This window comes from Boleophthalmus pectinirostris, unplaced genomic scaffold (assembly GCF_026225935.1).
Source record: "Boleophthalmus pectinirostris isolate CB_2022bp ecotype Guang Dong unplaced genomic scaffold, ASM2622593v1 HiC_scaffold_18, whole genome shotgun sequence".
In the NCBI taxonomy this organism is placed as follows: Eukaryota; Metazoa; Chordata; class Actinopteri; order Gobiiformes; family Gobiidae; genus Boleophthalmus; species Boleophthalmus pectinirostris.
The window spans coordinates 41,047,298-41,063,972 of NW_026571133.1; the positions used below are offsets into that span (position 1 = coordinate 41,047,298).

Consider the following 16,675-nt stretch of genomic DNA (forward strand, 5'->3'; position numbering starts at 1 on the left):
CATCATGGGCTCGAGATTTGGTGAGAGACAGTGCCGGCCACTCAAACTCCAATTATACCAGGTTTTCATGTTCTTCTGAGAGCGGCTCTGACCTCGGGCTGCACGGAGCTCCTCACCTATTGAAAAGGTGATGAGAATTATTAATGGAGGAGAAAGAAAAGGGGTCTCTTTGAAAACTTTGAAGATGACAGTTTGGACTTAACCAAGACGCCCTGTTCTTTTAAAAGTAGAACATATTTCGTTAAGTTAAGCGCGCGGTGACAAGAGTGAAGCTTTTCTTTCGTAGGGAGCAAGTGATACAGCGGTGTCTATATATTTTTTATACTCTACTTCAGGTTTCATATCGTTTTAAGTTTATCTGGTAGGGTTTAAAAGCATGCCTCCTTACTGTAACTGGGCTCGCCTCTTCATAAACCTGGTTTGTAACTGCACTTTTAAAGGTCCTATATTACGCAAAATGGACTCTTGTGAGCTTTAAGCCATGTTATATTCTTGTTACGTCATCAAAAACAGACCTGAGTTATGTTTTGTTTCATTCACACATGTTAGAGTTACTTTTTTTTTTGTCTGTCTACATCTCCAAAGCTCAAAATGCTCAGTTCCACCTTGTGATGTCATGTAGTAGTAGTTTTCAAGTTAACAGCTCCTTTTGCCTTTTGATCCAAGGCTGAAATAATCTAAATCAAGGGTGCTCACACTTTTTCAGCATGTGAGCTACTTACAAAATGACCAAGTCCAAATGATCTACCTAATACAAAACCAAGCAAACTGCACTGAAAAACTCTGTGCCCCTTTTTTGGACCCTCACCCACAGTTTGAGAACCTCTTCTTTAAGAGAACTTCCTCTGGCACTTTACACAAAACTGTGAAAAAAAAGTGAGTAGGAAGATTTTTAAACCTGTTTTTTTAAAGTTCCAAACTGGAGTTGCATTCTTTTCTGGTTTTGCAGTGATATTTACCAGCTCCTGCACGTTTACCAAACCAAACGCACATCGTGACAAACACAGATGCATTTGTGCACTTTTGTTAGGCAAACTTCAGCCAAATGTGGCAGTAGGTCTGTTCTGTAGATCCGCTCTATGCTGTAGACCTGCTTTGTGCCAACACTGGAACACAAATTTAGACTGGTTTTTGCTTCACGTTTGGTCTTGCTCTTCTAATCAGCCGCACTGTGGGAGGGGCTTGTGTTCGCTGTACGCAGGAAGGAGCGAGAGCGTGAAAAGGCGAGGGGCGGCGTGCTGACGTGAGGCAGATGGACAGGTAGGATGTTTAGGAAGTTGAACCTGCCCTGTGATGCACGCTGGTACACGAGGGCACACGCTGTTGCAGACGAGCCGTGCATAGGGAGCGTGTGTGTTTGTGATGTGCCGTAGAGTCTCCGCGGGTTTCAAATGAGCGCACAGGCTGCACTGAGACGCCCCACACGCTCCTGCACCCGCTACAAGTTTATTACCAACAGCAGCGGCCGTAATGAAATATGATCACACTTGTTGAGTGTCAGACCTTGAGTGAGAGACAAGACCGAGTCCAAACGCGATCGAGTCCGAGACAAGTACTAAGACACGACGATCTACCAACATGACCTTGGCGATCGACTGGTAGATCGGGATCAACGTATTGGGCACCCCTGATCTAAATGATTCCAGTGAAGGTGTATGGAGTGTAAAAACACAGTGGAGCACTTCTTGTATTACCACATGACGTCACAAGTTGGAACAGAGTGTTTTCTGTTTGAGAGAAGAACTCTGTGTGAAGAACTTTGTGTGTTAAACATGTGTGAATGAAGCAAAACACAAAAATAGATCATAAAATAGCATAACACAGGCCCTTTAAAGAAACTGTCTGTAAGATTTAATATTAAACATGACCCGTGTTCACAGAAACAAGGACATTTGTTTAAATCAAATACTGATAACAATTTGGCTGATTTATTTTTAATTACCAAAAAATCTGACACAATGTCCCACTGATGGATGATATAATTTGATCTTTTGGTCTTCTTCAGACGATTATCCAATCAGTCTCTCGTTTGGGTTGCCAGTTTCGATGTTAAAATCCAGCTGGTTTAAACATAAAATGCCTCTCTCTGATCTGAATGGACACTAAACCTCAGCACCTGCAGCCAGTTATGAGTCAGTTGTAGTGAAGCCTCTGCAGCTCAGGGAGGGAATTCTGGAGGTTCTGAGCTTTTACATGAGGCCTGAACATAAACTGAGAGTGAGAAAAATTGGATGTGTAAAGGCACTGGCAACACAGGTCCAGTCGTGACTGTAATATGTTTATTCAGTTTATTCGAGGCTGTAGATCAGACCGGGGCATTGTCCAGCTCCACTTACGGCCCTTTGGTTAACCCTGATAGGCTCATTTATGCTCATTTGGAATTACAAAATAAACATACTTTACACTTTTACCTCATGCATGAAAGTAAGTTTTTTTTTTAAACTAACCTTTTTCCATTTCTTAGTCATAATATAAACTCTAACCAGTCCTACAGCTCGCCAAAACAATGCTATTTACTGCTTTTTTAAAAAATAAAGAAATACAATTAATATTATGCAGAATTGAGTTAAACATTTTGGCCCGGCCCTCCACAATATTTTGTGTGATGTGTTATGTGTTCTGTTATTGCTTTGTCTGGAATGTTTCACAGTTTTAAAGCTTTCCATCTTTATTATAAGGTGCATTAAGTGAAACAAACAGACAACACTTGAGACTGAGCCCAGGCGTCCATGATCCATCGGCAGATCGTGGCGTAATTCGCCCGGCGTTGCCTCCCTGTCTTGGTGAATGTGGATTATGAATGTGAATGTGGGTGGATCATTTAAGTTTGGATTTGTATTTCCTACAAGGATGACTCAAATATGCATTTAGTAATAGGCTACGTTCAGACTGCAGGGCTTAATGCTCAATTCCAATTTTTTTGTGAAATCCGATGTTTTTGTGAGGTCGTTCACATTTCCAATTAAATGCGACTTATATGTGATCTCCAGTGTGAACATTAAACAGCCCAAAAGTGTCCCGCATGTGCACTGGAGACACGACGACGTCAACCGCAGTGAGCGTGCTCTGTGTTTACAGAAGTTGTCCAAACACGCGAGCATTGAGCACCTGGAGATTTTAAAGTTCCTCTCGTACCAGAGCCAGAACATGAACAACTTACTTGTTTTAAGGAGGAGATTGAGAAGGAGAAGGACGAGGTTTTTGGCCGTGGTGTTTGTGGGGCAGCGGCAGCGACGTCCATTGAAAGGAACATGTGGATGTGGAGACGTAGCCGAGAGTGGTGAGTGATGATGTGCTTCACTTCAGTGACATGGAGTTCATTAACAATTTTCACCTACTTCAGCGCAGAATAGTGACGTTTGTGGCTTGTTGATAGCGTGTAGGTGGATGAATGTGCTTTGGCCTTTCAGACTGAAGTCGCATGTCAAAAGATCAGATATGTATCGGTTTCAGGAGCACATATCCAAGTGGCCTGGGTCGCATTTGAAAAAATCAGATATGTGTCGTTCAAACTGTCATTAAAAGATCAGATACAGGTCACACAGGGGCCAAAAAATCAGATTTGGGTCATTTCAGGCTGCAGTCTGAATGTAGCCATAATGTGCTTAAAGCAGCTTTGCACACATTTGTTTACATTTTACAGAAACGAAACTTAAAACCACATGGCTCATTTGCATAAACAGTAAATGCTAAAAAAAAACAAAAAACGGCTCGCTCCTTGTGCACTGATGTGGCCATTTTCTGTCAGACCTCCGCGAGGCTCCTGACTACAGTAGCCGCAATGCTCCGACAATCCATCAAGCGGCGCGACTTTGTAGTTTACCGAAGTTCGTACTAAAACATTCTGACAGATTTTTGAGCGCCGTGTACCACATCAAATCAGATGGAAAAAATAACTGCCGACTCGTGCTGTATAGTGTAGTTTTTGTCGATACGTTGCAGGGTGTTCTACATGTATGTGTAAGGGCGGAATGCTGCCAAAAGCGGTATTAAGATCACCTAAAAAATACAAAATGGAGTTAAACAGCACATTTTCAGGAGCCTGCGATCAATACGAGCATTCATGATCCTGTTGAGGAGTTTGATTTTCAACAAAAAGGTGAGAGTGACTAACTGAAAAACTGCTGGCTAATGCAAATCATCCCACCTGTTGTACTTCAAACTAAGCCGATTCCTTCTGGTCAGACTGATTTTAAGTAAAACTCGAAACAAAGTCCAACAAAGCCTCAGACGGAGCATGCCTACAGTTAGCATCAACCCATCCAGAGTGTTAATAAAGCGTCTAATATGCACACTATCACCTTGAGAATCTTGTAAAAAGCTTTTATAATATGAAATAATGCAAATATGGTGAAATATTTTTGCACTCAACAACTTTGAATCAGGACTCTTAACAAATGTATGCAAGAGGCAGTGTTTACACTTAATGGCAGATCTAGTTTTATTTGGATTTTAATATAAATAAACGTAAGTACCGCTCAGAGGATTAAGATCTCTCACCTCATATCTGCCTGGGTGCTGTTTGGGTGTCAATGAGATTACAATAGACAGACGCACAACTTTATACGCTCACAGCTTATGAGTTTTCATCTAATCCGATTTGATTTGACTCTAAATTGTACACGCCTTATAGCTGCCAGGAAACTTTTGCTTTTATTATCTAAACAAGTCTAGTAACTTTCATTTTCATCTGTAACTTTGGGGTGGGAGTGGTCCGGAAAGCATGGCTTGTTTGGTTAAAGATGCATTGTGTAACTTTTCTGGTAGAGGGTCCGTCAAATGGTTTTCTCGATGTTATTGCTTTGTCTGGAATGTTTCACAGTACGGTTTTAAAACTTTCTATATTCAAGAAGACCAAACCAGACCAAGTTACGAGTCTGATCTGCGGAGAGGCGACACCGCTCACAGTCAGAATGTCTGTTTTCTAGGTATTTTGAGCTGTAAAATGAGTAATTGAATAAATGTAAGGTCAATCTACTTAATGTTATATTTGCCACGTTTACACGAGAGCTTTAATTCTGAATAAAAATAATTAAATTCTGAATAAAAAATGTTTCTGCTTTAAAAAGACCATGTAAAGACATAATTCCAAATGAAAATGATTATTTGTAATTCAACTTAATTCCAAAGTAAGTGGGTGGTTTATTCAGATTTTAAAGCCAAATTCATTTATTCCTCGATCATGTTAACGTTTATTCTTCTTAAAAATAATGTCGGTCATTCAGCTCATGCTCATTGGGTCACCGTTCTGATGCGATCCGGATGATCCGGCTCCACCAGTCCTGTCTTGGGACTTTCATCCACGTCTCTTTGGATTTGTGAGCGGGATGCGGGAGTGGGCTGAGGTAGAGCAGCCGTTGACTCAGTTTATCTTCTTCCTCCCTTCTCCGACACTCTTCCCTTCTCCTCCTCAGCTGACAAACGTAAACCGTGATGAGAGAATTCTCCAGCTGCTGTGAAATTATCATCAGAATGACTGCGAAAAATGTTTGGATCATGTTTGTGTCTCTGGCGTAACGACAAACGGAGATGACAAAAAAGGCCGGTAGCAGCTGAAGTGTGTGTTCTTTTCTGGTAGACGTAAATATGTTTGTACGTTCACCAAACATTCTCTTTATTCCGGCTTTAAGTCCCAGATCTTGGGAATTGTTGCCAACACAGAATGTATGGCTCTTTGCTGATCTGCTGGTGCCCGAACTCGCACTTCTGGAATTTTTGCGAACCGTCTATTTCGATTCCTGACCTAGTCGCTGGAGAGAACCCTTCCCGACCTCCAGACGTTGAGCGGAATTAAGTAAAGCAGATTTAACGTGTTTTCCATGTAAACTTCAATACAGAATTATGATTTCCATGTAAACTCGAAGGAGAATATTTTAATTCCAAACTATTTAATTCAGAATAATTAATTCGGAAGTAAAAAAACATGTAAATGTGGCTATTGTGGAACATTCAAAGCAGAGCAATGACACATCCATAGAACAAAGAAGAAGACGAAAGTGGATCTTTGTGTGGTACCTTCTATGGGGCATCAACTGTAACACGTAAATATTTATATCACCATGTTCACCTTTTAATGTTTTGAAAATGCTATATTCACTCAAAACAATGTATTAACATGATAAGTTTCACTTTCGTTTCAAGTCTCCCATGTCGGCTATAGAATTCACGCTTCACAGTAATAAGGTTCCAGGTTCCAGTTGTTCAGAGTTTGCATGTTCTCACTGTGTTTGGGTTGCTTTCAGGCACTCTGGTGAAGGATGGGTCAAATGTAGAGACGGGACAAAAAAGACTGAAAGCTGAAACTCACCTCTGTTAGAATATTGCAGCAGAGAGCCTCTACAGAGCTGTTTACTTTCTCTATCTTTTCAAAAGTGACCCTGGGCTTCACCTTTTCTTCAGGTTTGTCAAGTCTTGTGTCACTCAAAGACGCATGGATCTAAAGCCTCTTTGGGTATGTTTTTGATGAGGGATGGTCGAAAGCTCCAAAAAGTGGATGTTGCATAAGATCCCCTCTTTAAAAATGGAAAAAGAAATCAAAAGGTCTCGTTGCATTTGAACTCGAAGGTTTCCTGATGTGAGATATGGCACAAAAACACATTTCATAGCAGGTAACTTTGAATAGCCCTGCTCTTATAGGCTCTGATTGCTAAGCTAAAGAATAAAAATACAGTCTACAATGGGTCAACTATGGTGTGCAGAGCTGAAAATGGTCTGACTACAGGTGTTAATAGGACTTTTGCACTACATATAAAAAACTAAAATTGCGTGTGATTTATGAGCACATTTGAATAACATCCTAACCCCATACGAGCGCATTTGATTGACCCCGCACGAGCCTCCCGCAGCCGCAGATCCTCAGGCAGGTCCATGTGGATGTTCCAAAGTCCAGGCTCCCAACAAAGGCTGATGGAACCTTTTCAGTCCGGGCGCCTCAGCTTTGGAATGACCTGCCTGAGGAGATCATATCATTTAAAGTGATGATACAGTATTGATATCATGAGCTGCTGTATCGATATATCGTCAAGAGTATTTTTTTGTATATTTTTCTAAATTATTTTGTTGCAGCGCTACAGTTTTTTTGCTTGTTTCGTGGAAGGAAACTTGCTTTTGTGACACATTTGACGTTTTTGCTGTTTTGACGATTAAAATGTTTGTGTTTCATATGAACTTTGCACAAGAAGTGGTTTAACAAAGACTTTTAGTATCACAGCCAAGATTTTGTCTTTATTTTTTATTGAACCGTATTGAATCATTTTGAAATATATCATAATGAATCGTATTGAATTGTATTGAATCTAATCCGTATCATCCTTGAAATCATTTCTTAAAACCAGTTTTTATCAACTGGCCTTCCTTTAACTGGTTTTAGCTTGATTTTATTCCTTTTGTTTTATTTATTTATTTATTATAATGCAAACAATTCTATTAATTAATTGATTTGTTTGCATCATTGTCTGTTTTTGTATGTTTTCTGTGTGCTGTTTTTATGCTTTTTGTATTGTTCTTTGCTGCTTGTACAGCATTTTGTAAACCTTTTTTTAAATGTGCCTTATAAATAAAGATTTATTCTTATTATCATTACATGCATAAAGCCAAAAAGTGGTCTTGAAGTATTTAAAAGTTCATATTTTTGTCAATACTGCGTCTATTAATGTAAAATTTAAAGAAAGACTAAAAAGAAAACTTACTTCTGTTAGAAATAGCAGCAGGGAGCCTCTATAGAGCTATTTAATTTCTGTATCTATTAAAAAGTGACCCTAGGCTTCACCTTTTTCTGCCCGTGCCAAGTGTGGAGGGACACGAGAAAATCATACTCAACATGAAGTTGAATCAAAACTCAAGAACTGGAAGATTCGATCTTGTTTTTCCTGTCCCTAGTCAAATACAGACGACAAATTTCCCTATGGATACAATAAAGTGTACCTTATCTTAACTTTAACCTCCCTTTGCTCTCCGCGCTGAGTCACTCCCCCTTCAGAGAGCTATCATAACACAATCAGCGTGCATCAAACTAATGAAACTACCGCACATCGCATCAGGTTTGACAAGTCGTGTGTCACTCAAAGACGCATGGATCTAAAAGATATTCAGGTCTTCGGGTATGTTTTTGATGAGGGATGCTAGAAAGCTCCAAAAAGTGGATGTTGCATAAGATCCCCTCTTTAAAGTTGGAAAAGAAATCAAAAGGTCTCATTGTATTTGAACTCAAACGTTTCCTGATGTGAGATATGGCACCAAAACACATTTCATAGCAGGTAACTTTGAATAGCCCTGCTCTTATAGTCTGTGATTGCTAAGCTAAAGAATAAAAATACAGTCTACAATGGGCCAACTATGGTGTGCAGAGCTTAGAATGGTCTGACTACAGGTGTTTTCAGGACTTTTTGCAATGTATATATGTAAAACCGACTTCACCTAAGCATTCAAATACATAGTAAATAAGGTAATGTGTACTTTATGGTTCCATCTGACCAATCCTTCAATCTCTCTGGGTTAAACCTGTCAGGAGCAGAGGGACCCATCTCCAGATCTCGAGCTAGTCTTGGTCAGGACTACCTTAGCTGGAGGATTTGATCTATTACTAGTACTTCACCTGTATGAGTCACTACAGTCTGAGTATGTGTGGGTGATTATGAAAGAGGGAGGAGGACTGGCTTAATGAAAAAAGCGTGCTTAATCACTTTGCATCTAGTTCACCATGGAAACCTCGACTGGCTCACGATAATACCATTTTAAAATGTAAAAGTTTAACTAAAATGAAAATGGAAATACTGGAAACAAACTAAGAAGTATTGTATTTTGTATTTTTTCACTTGTTTTGATTGCACTGAGAAACTGTCAGCTGATGTAAGGGAGCCCATGGCAGTCAATCCCCCTAAAAGCACAACACTTTGACATCATTTAGTCCAAGGGTCACCAACACGATGTCCGCGGGCACCAGGTCGCCCCCAAGGACTATGAATTGCTGCAGGCCGGTTCTAAAAGTAGTACAGCTCATTAGTTAGCTCCATCAAAATTTTATTTGATTCTGTTGCTATTTTAATCACCCTTGATTTTATTCCATTCCATTCCATTTTCTTCCACTTATCTGGTGTCAGGTTGCGGGGGCAGCGGTCTGAGAAGGGCCTCCCAGACTTCCCTCTCCACACACACTTCCTCCAGCTCTTCCAGGGGGATCCCAAGACATTCCCAGGCCAGACCAGAGACATAGTCCCTACAGTGTCCTAGGTCTGCCTCGGGGCCTCCTCCCGGTGGGACATGCCCGGAACACCTCCTGAGGGAGGCGTCCAGGAGCCATCAAGAACAGATGCCCGAGCCACCTCAGCTGGCTCCTCTCGACGTGGAGGAGCAGCAGGTCTACTCTGAGATCCTCCCGTGTGACTGAGCTCCTCACTCTATCTCTAAGGGAGCACCCAGCCACCCTGCGAAGGAAACTCATTTCGACCGCTTGTATCTGCGATCTCATCCTTTCGGTCATTACCCAAAGCTCATGACCATGATTTAAAAATGACAATATCTTAAAAATATGTTCATTATACATGAAGTTTAGATGAGCGATTTAGATGTTGCAAGCTGTTCCATGCCGTTTTAAGTTTTCTTTCTGTAACACGTGATGTGTCTCTACAGTGGTTATGGTTCATATGTCGTAAAGTTGAGTTTATTTATGCAGAAGATTTTAATGAAGAATCTGCTGCAGTGTAGAACTTGAACAATAGTGTTTGGAATCGTTGGGTTTGATCTGTGCAGTGGATTGTGGGATACCTCATAGCTCTTTACCGATGGTTAAACCTCCTGAGCTTCCTCTGCTAAAGGAGCTCATGGTTGTTTGTATTTTTCCTGGTTTATTAAAGATATCATTTTTGCACTTGCGCATTTGTAAGATAGTGTCAAGAAACCGGGATAGTGCATTTATAAGCGGGTTACTGATGTGCACGTAAACGCACTCACAAACGCAATGATGATAATTGTAACACTGTATTTAAAAATTTAACAGTTACTGAGATAAATAAAGTGAAAGTGCTGAATATTGATCTCTGTTTCCCACCTTGCTGTTATTGTTGATAATTATAGAGAGAAATCATTAATGTGATCAGTGTCACCACATCGATGATTACCAAAAAATGTATAACTAAAAGCAAACTGAGCACATTTGTTATTTGAGATGCCCAAACTGTAGCTTTTCATATGACTCACTACCCATGAAGTAGCTCTCAGTTTCAAAAAGGTTGGTGACACATGTTTGAGTCACCTTTTATTATTAGTCTGTCTACATCTCCAAAACTTGAAATGCTCTGTTCCACCTTGTGATATCATGAAGCAGTAGTTTTCAAATGAACAGCTCCTTTTACCTTTAACTCAGTAGAGATTAGAGATCGGAAATTCCAGGGCAGAAATCATCCAAATAATTCTAGTGCCCCTGTGGGTCGTTAGGTACCGGGTGACGAAAGCGCGAACCCCCCCCATCCCATAAGCAGCGTGGACCTTGTCTTCTCACGTACGCCGAGTGGACCGTGCCTCCTCCTGTACGCCTCTAAACCAGAACTAAAATCAAGACTAAACCAGGACTAATATCCTCCTGTGTGGTGCATCTTCATCACCTCCGGCATCCCCGGTCTATGAAAATACTGTCCCTAAGAGTTCTGTCTCCCCCACCCCTCCCCCTATTGTTGGACATAAAACCGGTCCTTGGTGCAAAAAAGGATGGGGCCCTCTGCTCTAATGCACTGTTTCCCAAAGATTGGGTCACAAGATTTTATTTTTTTTTTTGGGTCACCTTGTCACGATCTGCACACATATACATACATCTCTGTGCACGCCCCGCTCCTCACTTTCCTTTTACCTTTAACTCAGTAGAGATCAGAAATTTCAGGGCTGAAATCATCCAAATAAATTATTCTAGTGCTTCCTGTGGGTCGTTAGGTACCGGGCGACGAAAGCGTGAACCCCCCCACCCCATACGGAGCGTGGACCGTGCCTCCTCCTGTACACCTTTAAACCAGAACTAAAATCAGGACTAAACCAGAACTAAAATTAGGACTAAACCAGAACTAAAATCAGGACTAAACCAGAACTAAAATCAGGACTAAACCAGGACTAATATCCTCCTGTATGGTGCATCTTCATCACCTCCAACATCGCCAGTCTATGAAAATATTGTCCCTAAGAGTTCCACCGACCCCATCCTTCCCTCCACCCCAGTCTGCAAAATATTACTGGACATAAAACCAGTTTGTGCTTAAAAAAAGATGGGGCCCACCTCTCTAGTGCACTGTTTCCCAAAGACTGGGTCACAAGACTTTTTTTTTTTTTTTTTTGGGTTGCGTTGTCACGATCTGCATACATATACATACATCTCTGTGCACGCCCCGCTCCTCACTTTTTCGACACTACCGTCTTGCCTAAGCAGTTTTCTGTGGGAAACACTGATCACTGTTTTTCATTGTTTAAAACTTGAGTAAGACTAATTGTTCAGAGAGACACGATCACTCAGTCAACAATAAAATATCCTCATTAATGTTCAGTAATGGCCACAAATTTCTTTTGTGATTTACGAATAATGACATGGGTTGTGAAGATTTGTGACTTTTAAAATATGGGTCTGCAGATAAAAAGATAAACACTGCTCTAGTGGATTGAGTGTGGAGTTCAAAAACACAGTGGAGCACTTCCTGTACCACATGATATCACAAGGTGGAACAAGGTGGAGTGTTTAAGAGAAGAATGTGTGTGAATGAAAAAAAAAAACACAACTCCAGGTCTGTTTTTGATGAGGATTGATCAAAAAATAGTGTAATACTGGTCTTTTAAAGCGCATTAATAGATTTAGTTATTATAAACTCTTACCAAATTGCCTCAAAATCTTGTCCTGTATCAGATCTCTTTTGTATTTTCTGTTTTCCACTTATATATTCACATCAGATTTCGAAAGCAATGTTTTAATATACAGAACTGCGCAATATCTTAACAGCCCCTTTCACGCGGATCAGAAAAAGGTTTAACCCAGACCGCCACTGTAAATCTCCCCATCCTGGATCTCCCTTGTCTCTTTTGTGCATTCATTTATATATTTATTTACACTCGTCTTCAAATCGGCCACTTTCTGCTCGCCCACCTATTGTGCGAAGCGTGCCCTGCCCATTACCTCTGCCTTCTATTGTAGCTGCCCGCGAGAGATAACAAATGAATGAAGTCCGCATCCCCGAGATCAATAAGAGCAATACTGTCTGCTGTCGATTGCTGCCATGGCAACCGGGAGATTCTTCTTTTTTTTTTTACACTCACCAAACTGAAAATGTCTGCGGAGCTCCTCCATCAAAGCCAGCCTCCCAGGAAACGTTGGCTTCCTTGTGTCCGGGGGAAACGGAGAGGCCAGTGGCGGCGTGGGGACTGGTCCCTATAAGGCACAATATAGAAAGAGTACTTATGAAACTGGCAGGTACTAAACGTTCAAGGGTTTACAGTGGTCCCTCGTTTATCGCGGTGGTTACGTTCCAAAAATAACCCGCGATAGGTGAAATCCGTGAAGTAGTCAACTTTATATTTTACAATTATTATATCTGTTTTAAGGCTGTAAAACCGCTCACCACACACTTTATACACTTTTCTCACACAGGACACTTACAACCCTTTTTGCTTCCTTCTTAAAACTTATTGCTGCTGTCGTCCTTTTGTTAATTTCCTCCTTCTTTATGTAACGAACTGAAGATTAATTTATTCCGTAATGGAGCCTACAGCGCAGAGTCCTGCACGGGTCCATTTTAGAGATCCGCACCAGCACATTCCAGCACTGCACCCGTCCGTTAACCCGAGATTATATCAAACTTTTGCGCTGCATACGTCATGGACTGAACCAAAACTAAACCAGGACTAACCCAGGACTAACCTAGGACTGATTACAGGATTGAACCAGGAGAACTAAACCAGGACTGAACTAGGAGTAAAACAGGACTAAAACAGCACTAAACCAGGACTAAACCAGAACTGAACCAGGACTCATTGTCGGGACAGGCTCGGAGGTGACTGCAGGAGAAAGAAACGACGGAGAGTCACGGAGATAAGAGCGGCAATTGCCCGATCGCGCAGCACTTCAGAATTGCACTGCTAGCGATCGAACATTTATGTAAATTTGACATCTGAACACATTCTGTACTGTACAGGAGACGGGATTGATTGACAATGGTCTGCAGTCCCTTAGCCAATCAGGACGCAGGGGGAGGAACACAATACGCGCTCATACGCTGTAAAAAAACGGCATGCAAAATTGCACTAAAAACGAGAAACAGTAAGACCGCTAAAGGTGAACCACGATATACCGAGAGACGACTGTACTCAAAAGTATTGCATTAGTCTCATGGAGGATATACAGCAGCAGTATGTAATGCAATGTAATGTAATAAACAAAAGTGTAATAAAAATGTCACTGTGTCATGTAGTAAAATACTCAAAATTATTACAAAATGCAGGTGTTTCCATGGAAACGTAGTAATATATAATAACAGCGATATAGGTTTGTACTTTATTAAACATCCTATATCACATAAAATGGACTCTTGTGAGTTTTAAGCCATGCTGTAATGCTTTCACCTCTTCAAAAACAAACATGGAGTTGTGTTTTGTTTCATTGACCCATGAGTAATCCTTTATTGTTAACGTATTTTTCTGACTATAAGGCTCACCGGATTATAAGGCACAAGGGTTAGTTTAATTCTCTCATCTATTTTCATACATAAAGTGCACCAAATTACAAGGCGCATTAAGCGAAACAAACGGACGACACTTGAGACTGATCCTTAGTCCAAGTGTCCACGATCCATCGGCAGATCGTGGAGTAATTCGCCCGGCGTTGCCTCCCTGTCTTGGTGAATGTGTGTTATGAATGTGAATGTGAATGTGAGTGGATCATTTAAGTTTGTTTATTTTATTTCCTCCAAGAACTCAAATATACATTGAGTAATAATATGTTTAATGCAGCTTTGCACATATTTGTTTACATTTTTACAGAAACAAAACTTAAAACCACATGGACTCATTTGCATGAACTATAAGCACTGAAAAAAACAGCTCGCTCTTTGTGCGCTGATGCGGTTCAGTTTCTGTCGGACTAAAGGACACAACTCAGTGGAATATGAGTGTTCTTTCTGTGACAGAGGGGTTTTCTGCTGATTATGAGTCTGTTCTGTGCTTCTGTTGCATTGGAGATGGTTCATTTTAAAGAGTTTCAGAGGTTATACGTCTGCAGGTCATATGCATAGACCCTATATATGAATGGACATATATTCTCTGTAGCATTTCATTGATGTCATAAATGGCGACGCAGAACTATACTTTGTCCTTTACTCTGCGAGGCTCCTGACTTAGGTAGCCATAATGCTCCGGCAATCCATCAAGCGGTGCGGCTTCGTAGCTTACCAAAGTCGTACTAAAACATTTTGACAGATTTTTGAGCGTTATGTACCACATAAAATCGGTTCGAGGTCAGTGAACACAACCAGAATTAATACATAAGGCGCACCGGATTATAAAACGCACTGTCAATTTTTATGATTTTTGATTTCAATTTTAAGTGCGCCTTATAGTCCGAAAAATACGGTAGTCTGTCTGGTCTCCAAAGCTCAAAATGTTCGACCTTGTGATGTCACGAAGCATGAAGTTAACAGCTAACTTTTACCTTTTGTTCAGAAGAGATTGTCAATTCTAAGTCTGAAATGGTTCAAATATTTCTAGTGAAGGTGTATGGAGATGTGTGAATGAAACAAAACTCAACTCCAGGTTTGTATTTGAGGAGGTAACATGGTTCAAACGTAATATAGGACCATACACTTGGACGAGAAATAGTCTGGCTGTTAAAAGGCGAACATTGAGGCACGAGCTGGTGTAAGAGAGCAGCAGAGGAGCGCACACTTACTGAGCACATAGACCTGAGTGGAGGTGGTGACAGAGGCTACGCGGTTAGCAGCGCTGCACTCCCATAAACCCTGGTGCTCTTTGGTCAGGGGCTGCAGCAGTAAGGAGCCATTAGAGGTGGTGGAGAAGGTCACAGGGCGAGAGGCAACCTGCAAGAGGAGGTCAAGACATACATTCACTCTAGGTGCATGAAATTTGGTTTGCAGAATATCTAAAACTCATGGAACTGAAAGTAGTTTTGACGTTCAGAATAAATGTGGTTTGTGTATAAATATTCAAGTACCTGAGGCTGAAAATGACTGCAAACTATTTGGAAACATATTTTTAAAAACGGTTTAATTTGATGAGAGAAATTGTCAGTCACGGAATACTTTCACTGAAAAATACCGCACTAAAGGACAAACATGATGCATTATTTATATTGTCCTTGGTCTTTAAACGTGCTCCTGAGTATTTGTTTGGAATCTCATGTTTTAGAACTTAAAATAATGGTTATGTTCAGACAATAGCACCTGTGTGAATGCACGAGGTTCATGCAGGTGCGCTCCCTAAACTGGACACCGGTGTTTGCACCCCACCTACTGGCAGAAAAGGGAATTACTTGATTGATGTGGCCATATTGGTTTGTTGATTTCAGATCCTGGTTCGTACTTGGATGGGAGACCACTGGGAAAATCCGGTGCCACAGGGGAGCGCCAGTCGCAAAAAGTGTTGTGTCCAAAAGACTTCACCCACAGCCTTGTTTGAAAATGGTGTGTGCGTGAGCAGTGTTGGGAAGGTGACTTTTAAAATGTATTCCCCTACAGATTACAGATTACATACCCCAAAATGTAGCTTGTAACAGAATCCATTAAATTACTTAAAGTGAGTAACGTAATCTGAATACTTTGGATTACTTGGTTTGCTGTAGAGAAGCAAAGACGAGGAAATTTTCACATAAGATGTTTTGTTTTGTCTGATAAAAGAAAATAAAAAAGCCCAGACTTTACTCAACCAAATTAAAAATATTATTGATAGAAGACGAGGAGACATGGTCCACGCAGCATGATTTAGTCCTGTTAAATCCTGTTTTAGACCTGGTTTTAATCCTGGTTTAGACCTGGTTTAGATCTAGTTTAGATCTGGGTTTAGTCCTGGTTTAGCCCAAAATGTGAAAACAGGAAAATACCGCCGTGTAATCCATTTATTTCAACAAAGTAACTGTAATCCAATTACCACTCACTGAAACTGTAACTGTAACCAAATACAGACCAGGACTAAACCAGGACTAAACCAGGACTAAGCCAGAACTAGACCGGGACTAAGCCAGGACTAGACTGAGACTAAACCAAGACTAGACCGGGACTAGACCAGTTCTGGACCAGGACTGGACCAGTTCTGGACCAGGACTGGACCAGTGTCGTTAGTGGATTATATATATATATATATATATATATATATATATATATAATATAATATATATATATATATATATATATATATATATATATATATGCTGCAGTCGTTGAGTCGATCTCCTCCGCTAATGGTTTTATGTAATAAATACACTAAAGTCTCTCTCAGCCTGGTCTGACATAGTTTCGGGAAAAGACCGGGACCGGGTACTTGTTTCCAGGGCAACGGACGTCGGGGGCATCTAAACTCAAAATCAGAAGCGTCCAAATAAAGGCGTCTAGGCAGTTTTTTGACCCTCTGGTCTGAACGAGCCTTTAGTGACTGTGGCTGTAATGATGAGGCTACAGGTGTCGGCTCACTGCTGCTGAGGCTCAAC

The 16,675-nt window shown here is 40.9% G+C and overlaps 1 protein-coding gene across 1 annotated transcript in view; it reads right to left on the reverse strand.

The window, feature by feature from the left end:
- igsf9a (immunoglobulin superfamily, member 9a) overlaps positions 1-16,675 on the reverse strand; it is a 242,568-nt gene that overhangs the window by 46,795 nt on the left and 179,098 nt on the right. The window contains exons 12-13 of the mRNA XM_020919260.2: positions 14,906-15,053; positions 12,283-12,394 (exon numbers count right to left, since the gene is read on the reverse strand). Of these exons, the coding sequence (XP_020774919.2) occupies positions 12,283-12,394; positions 14,906-15,053 (260 nt within the window). The remainder of the gene's footprint in view (positions 1-12,282; positions 12,395-14,905; positions 15,054-16,675) is intronic.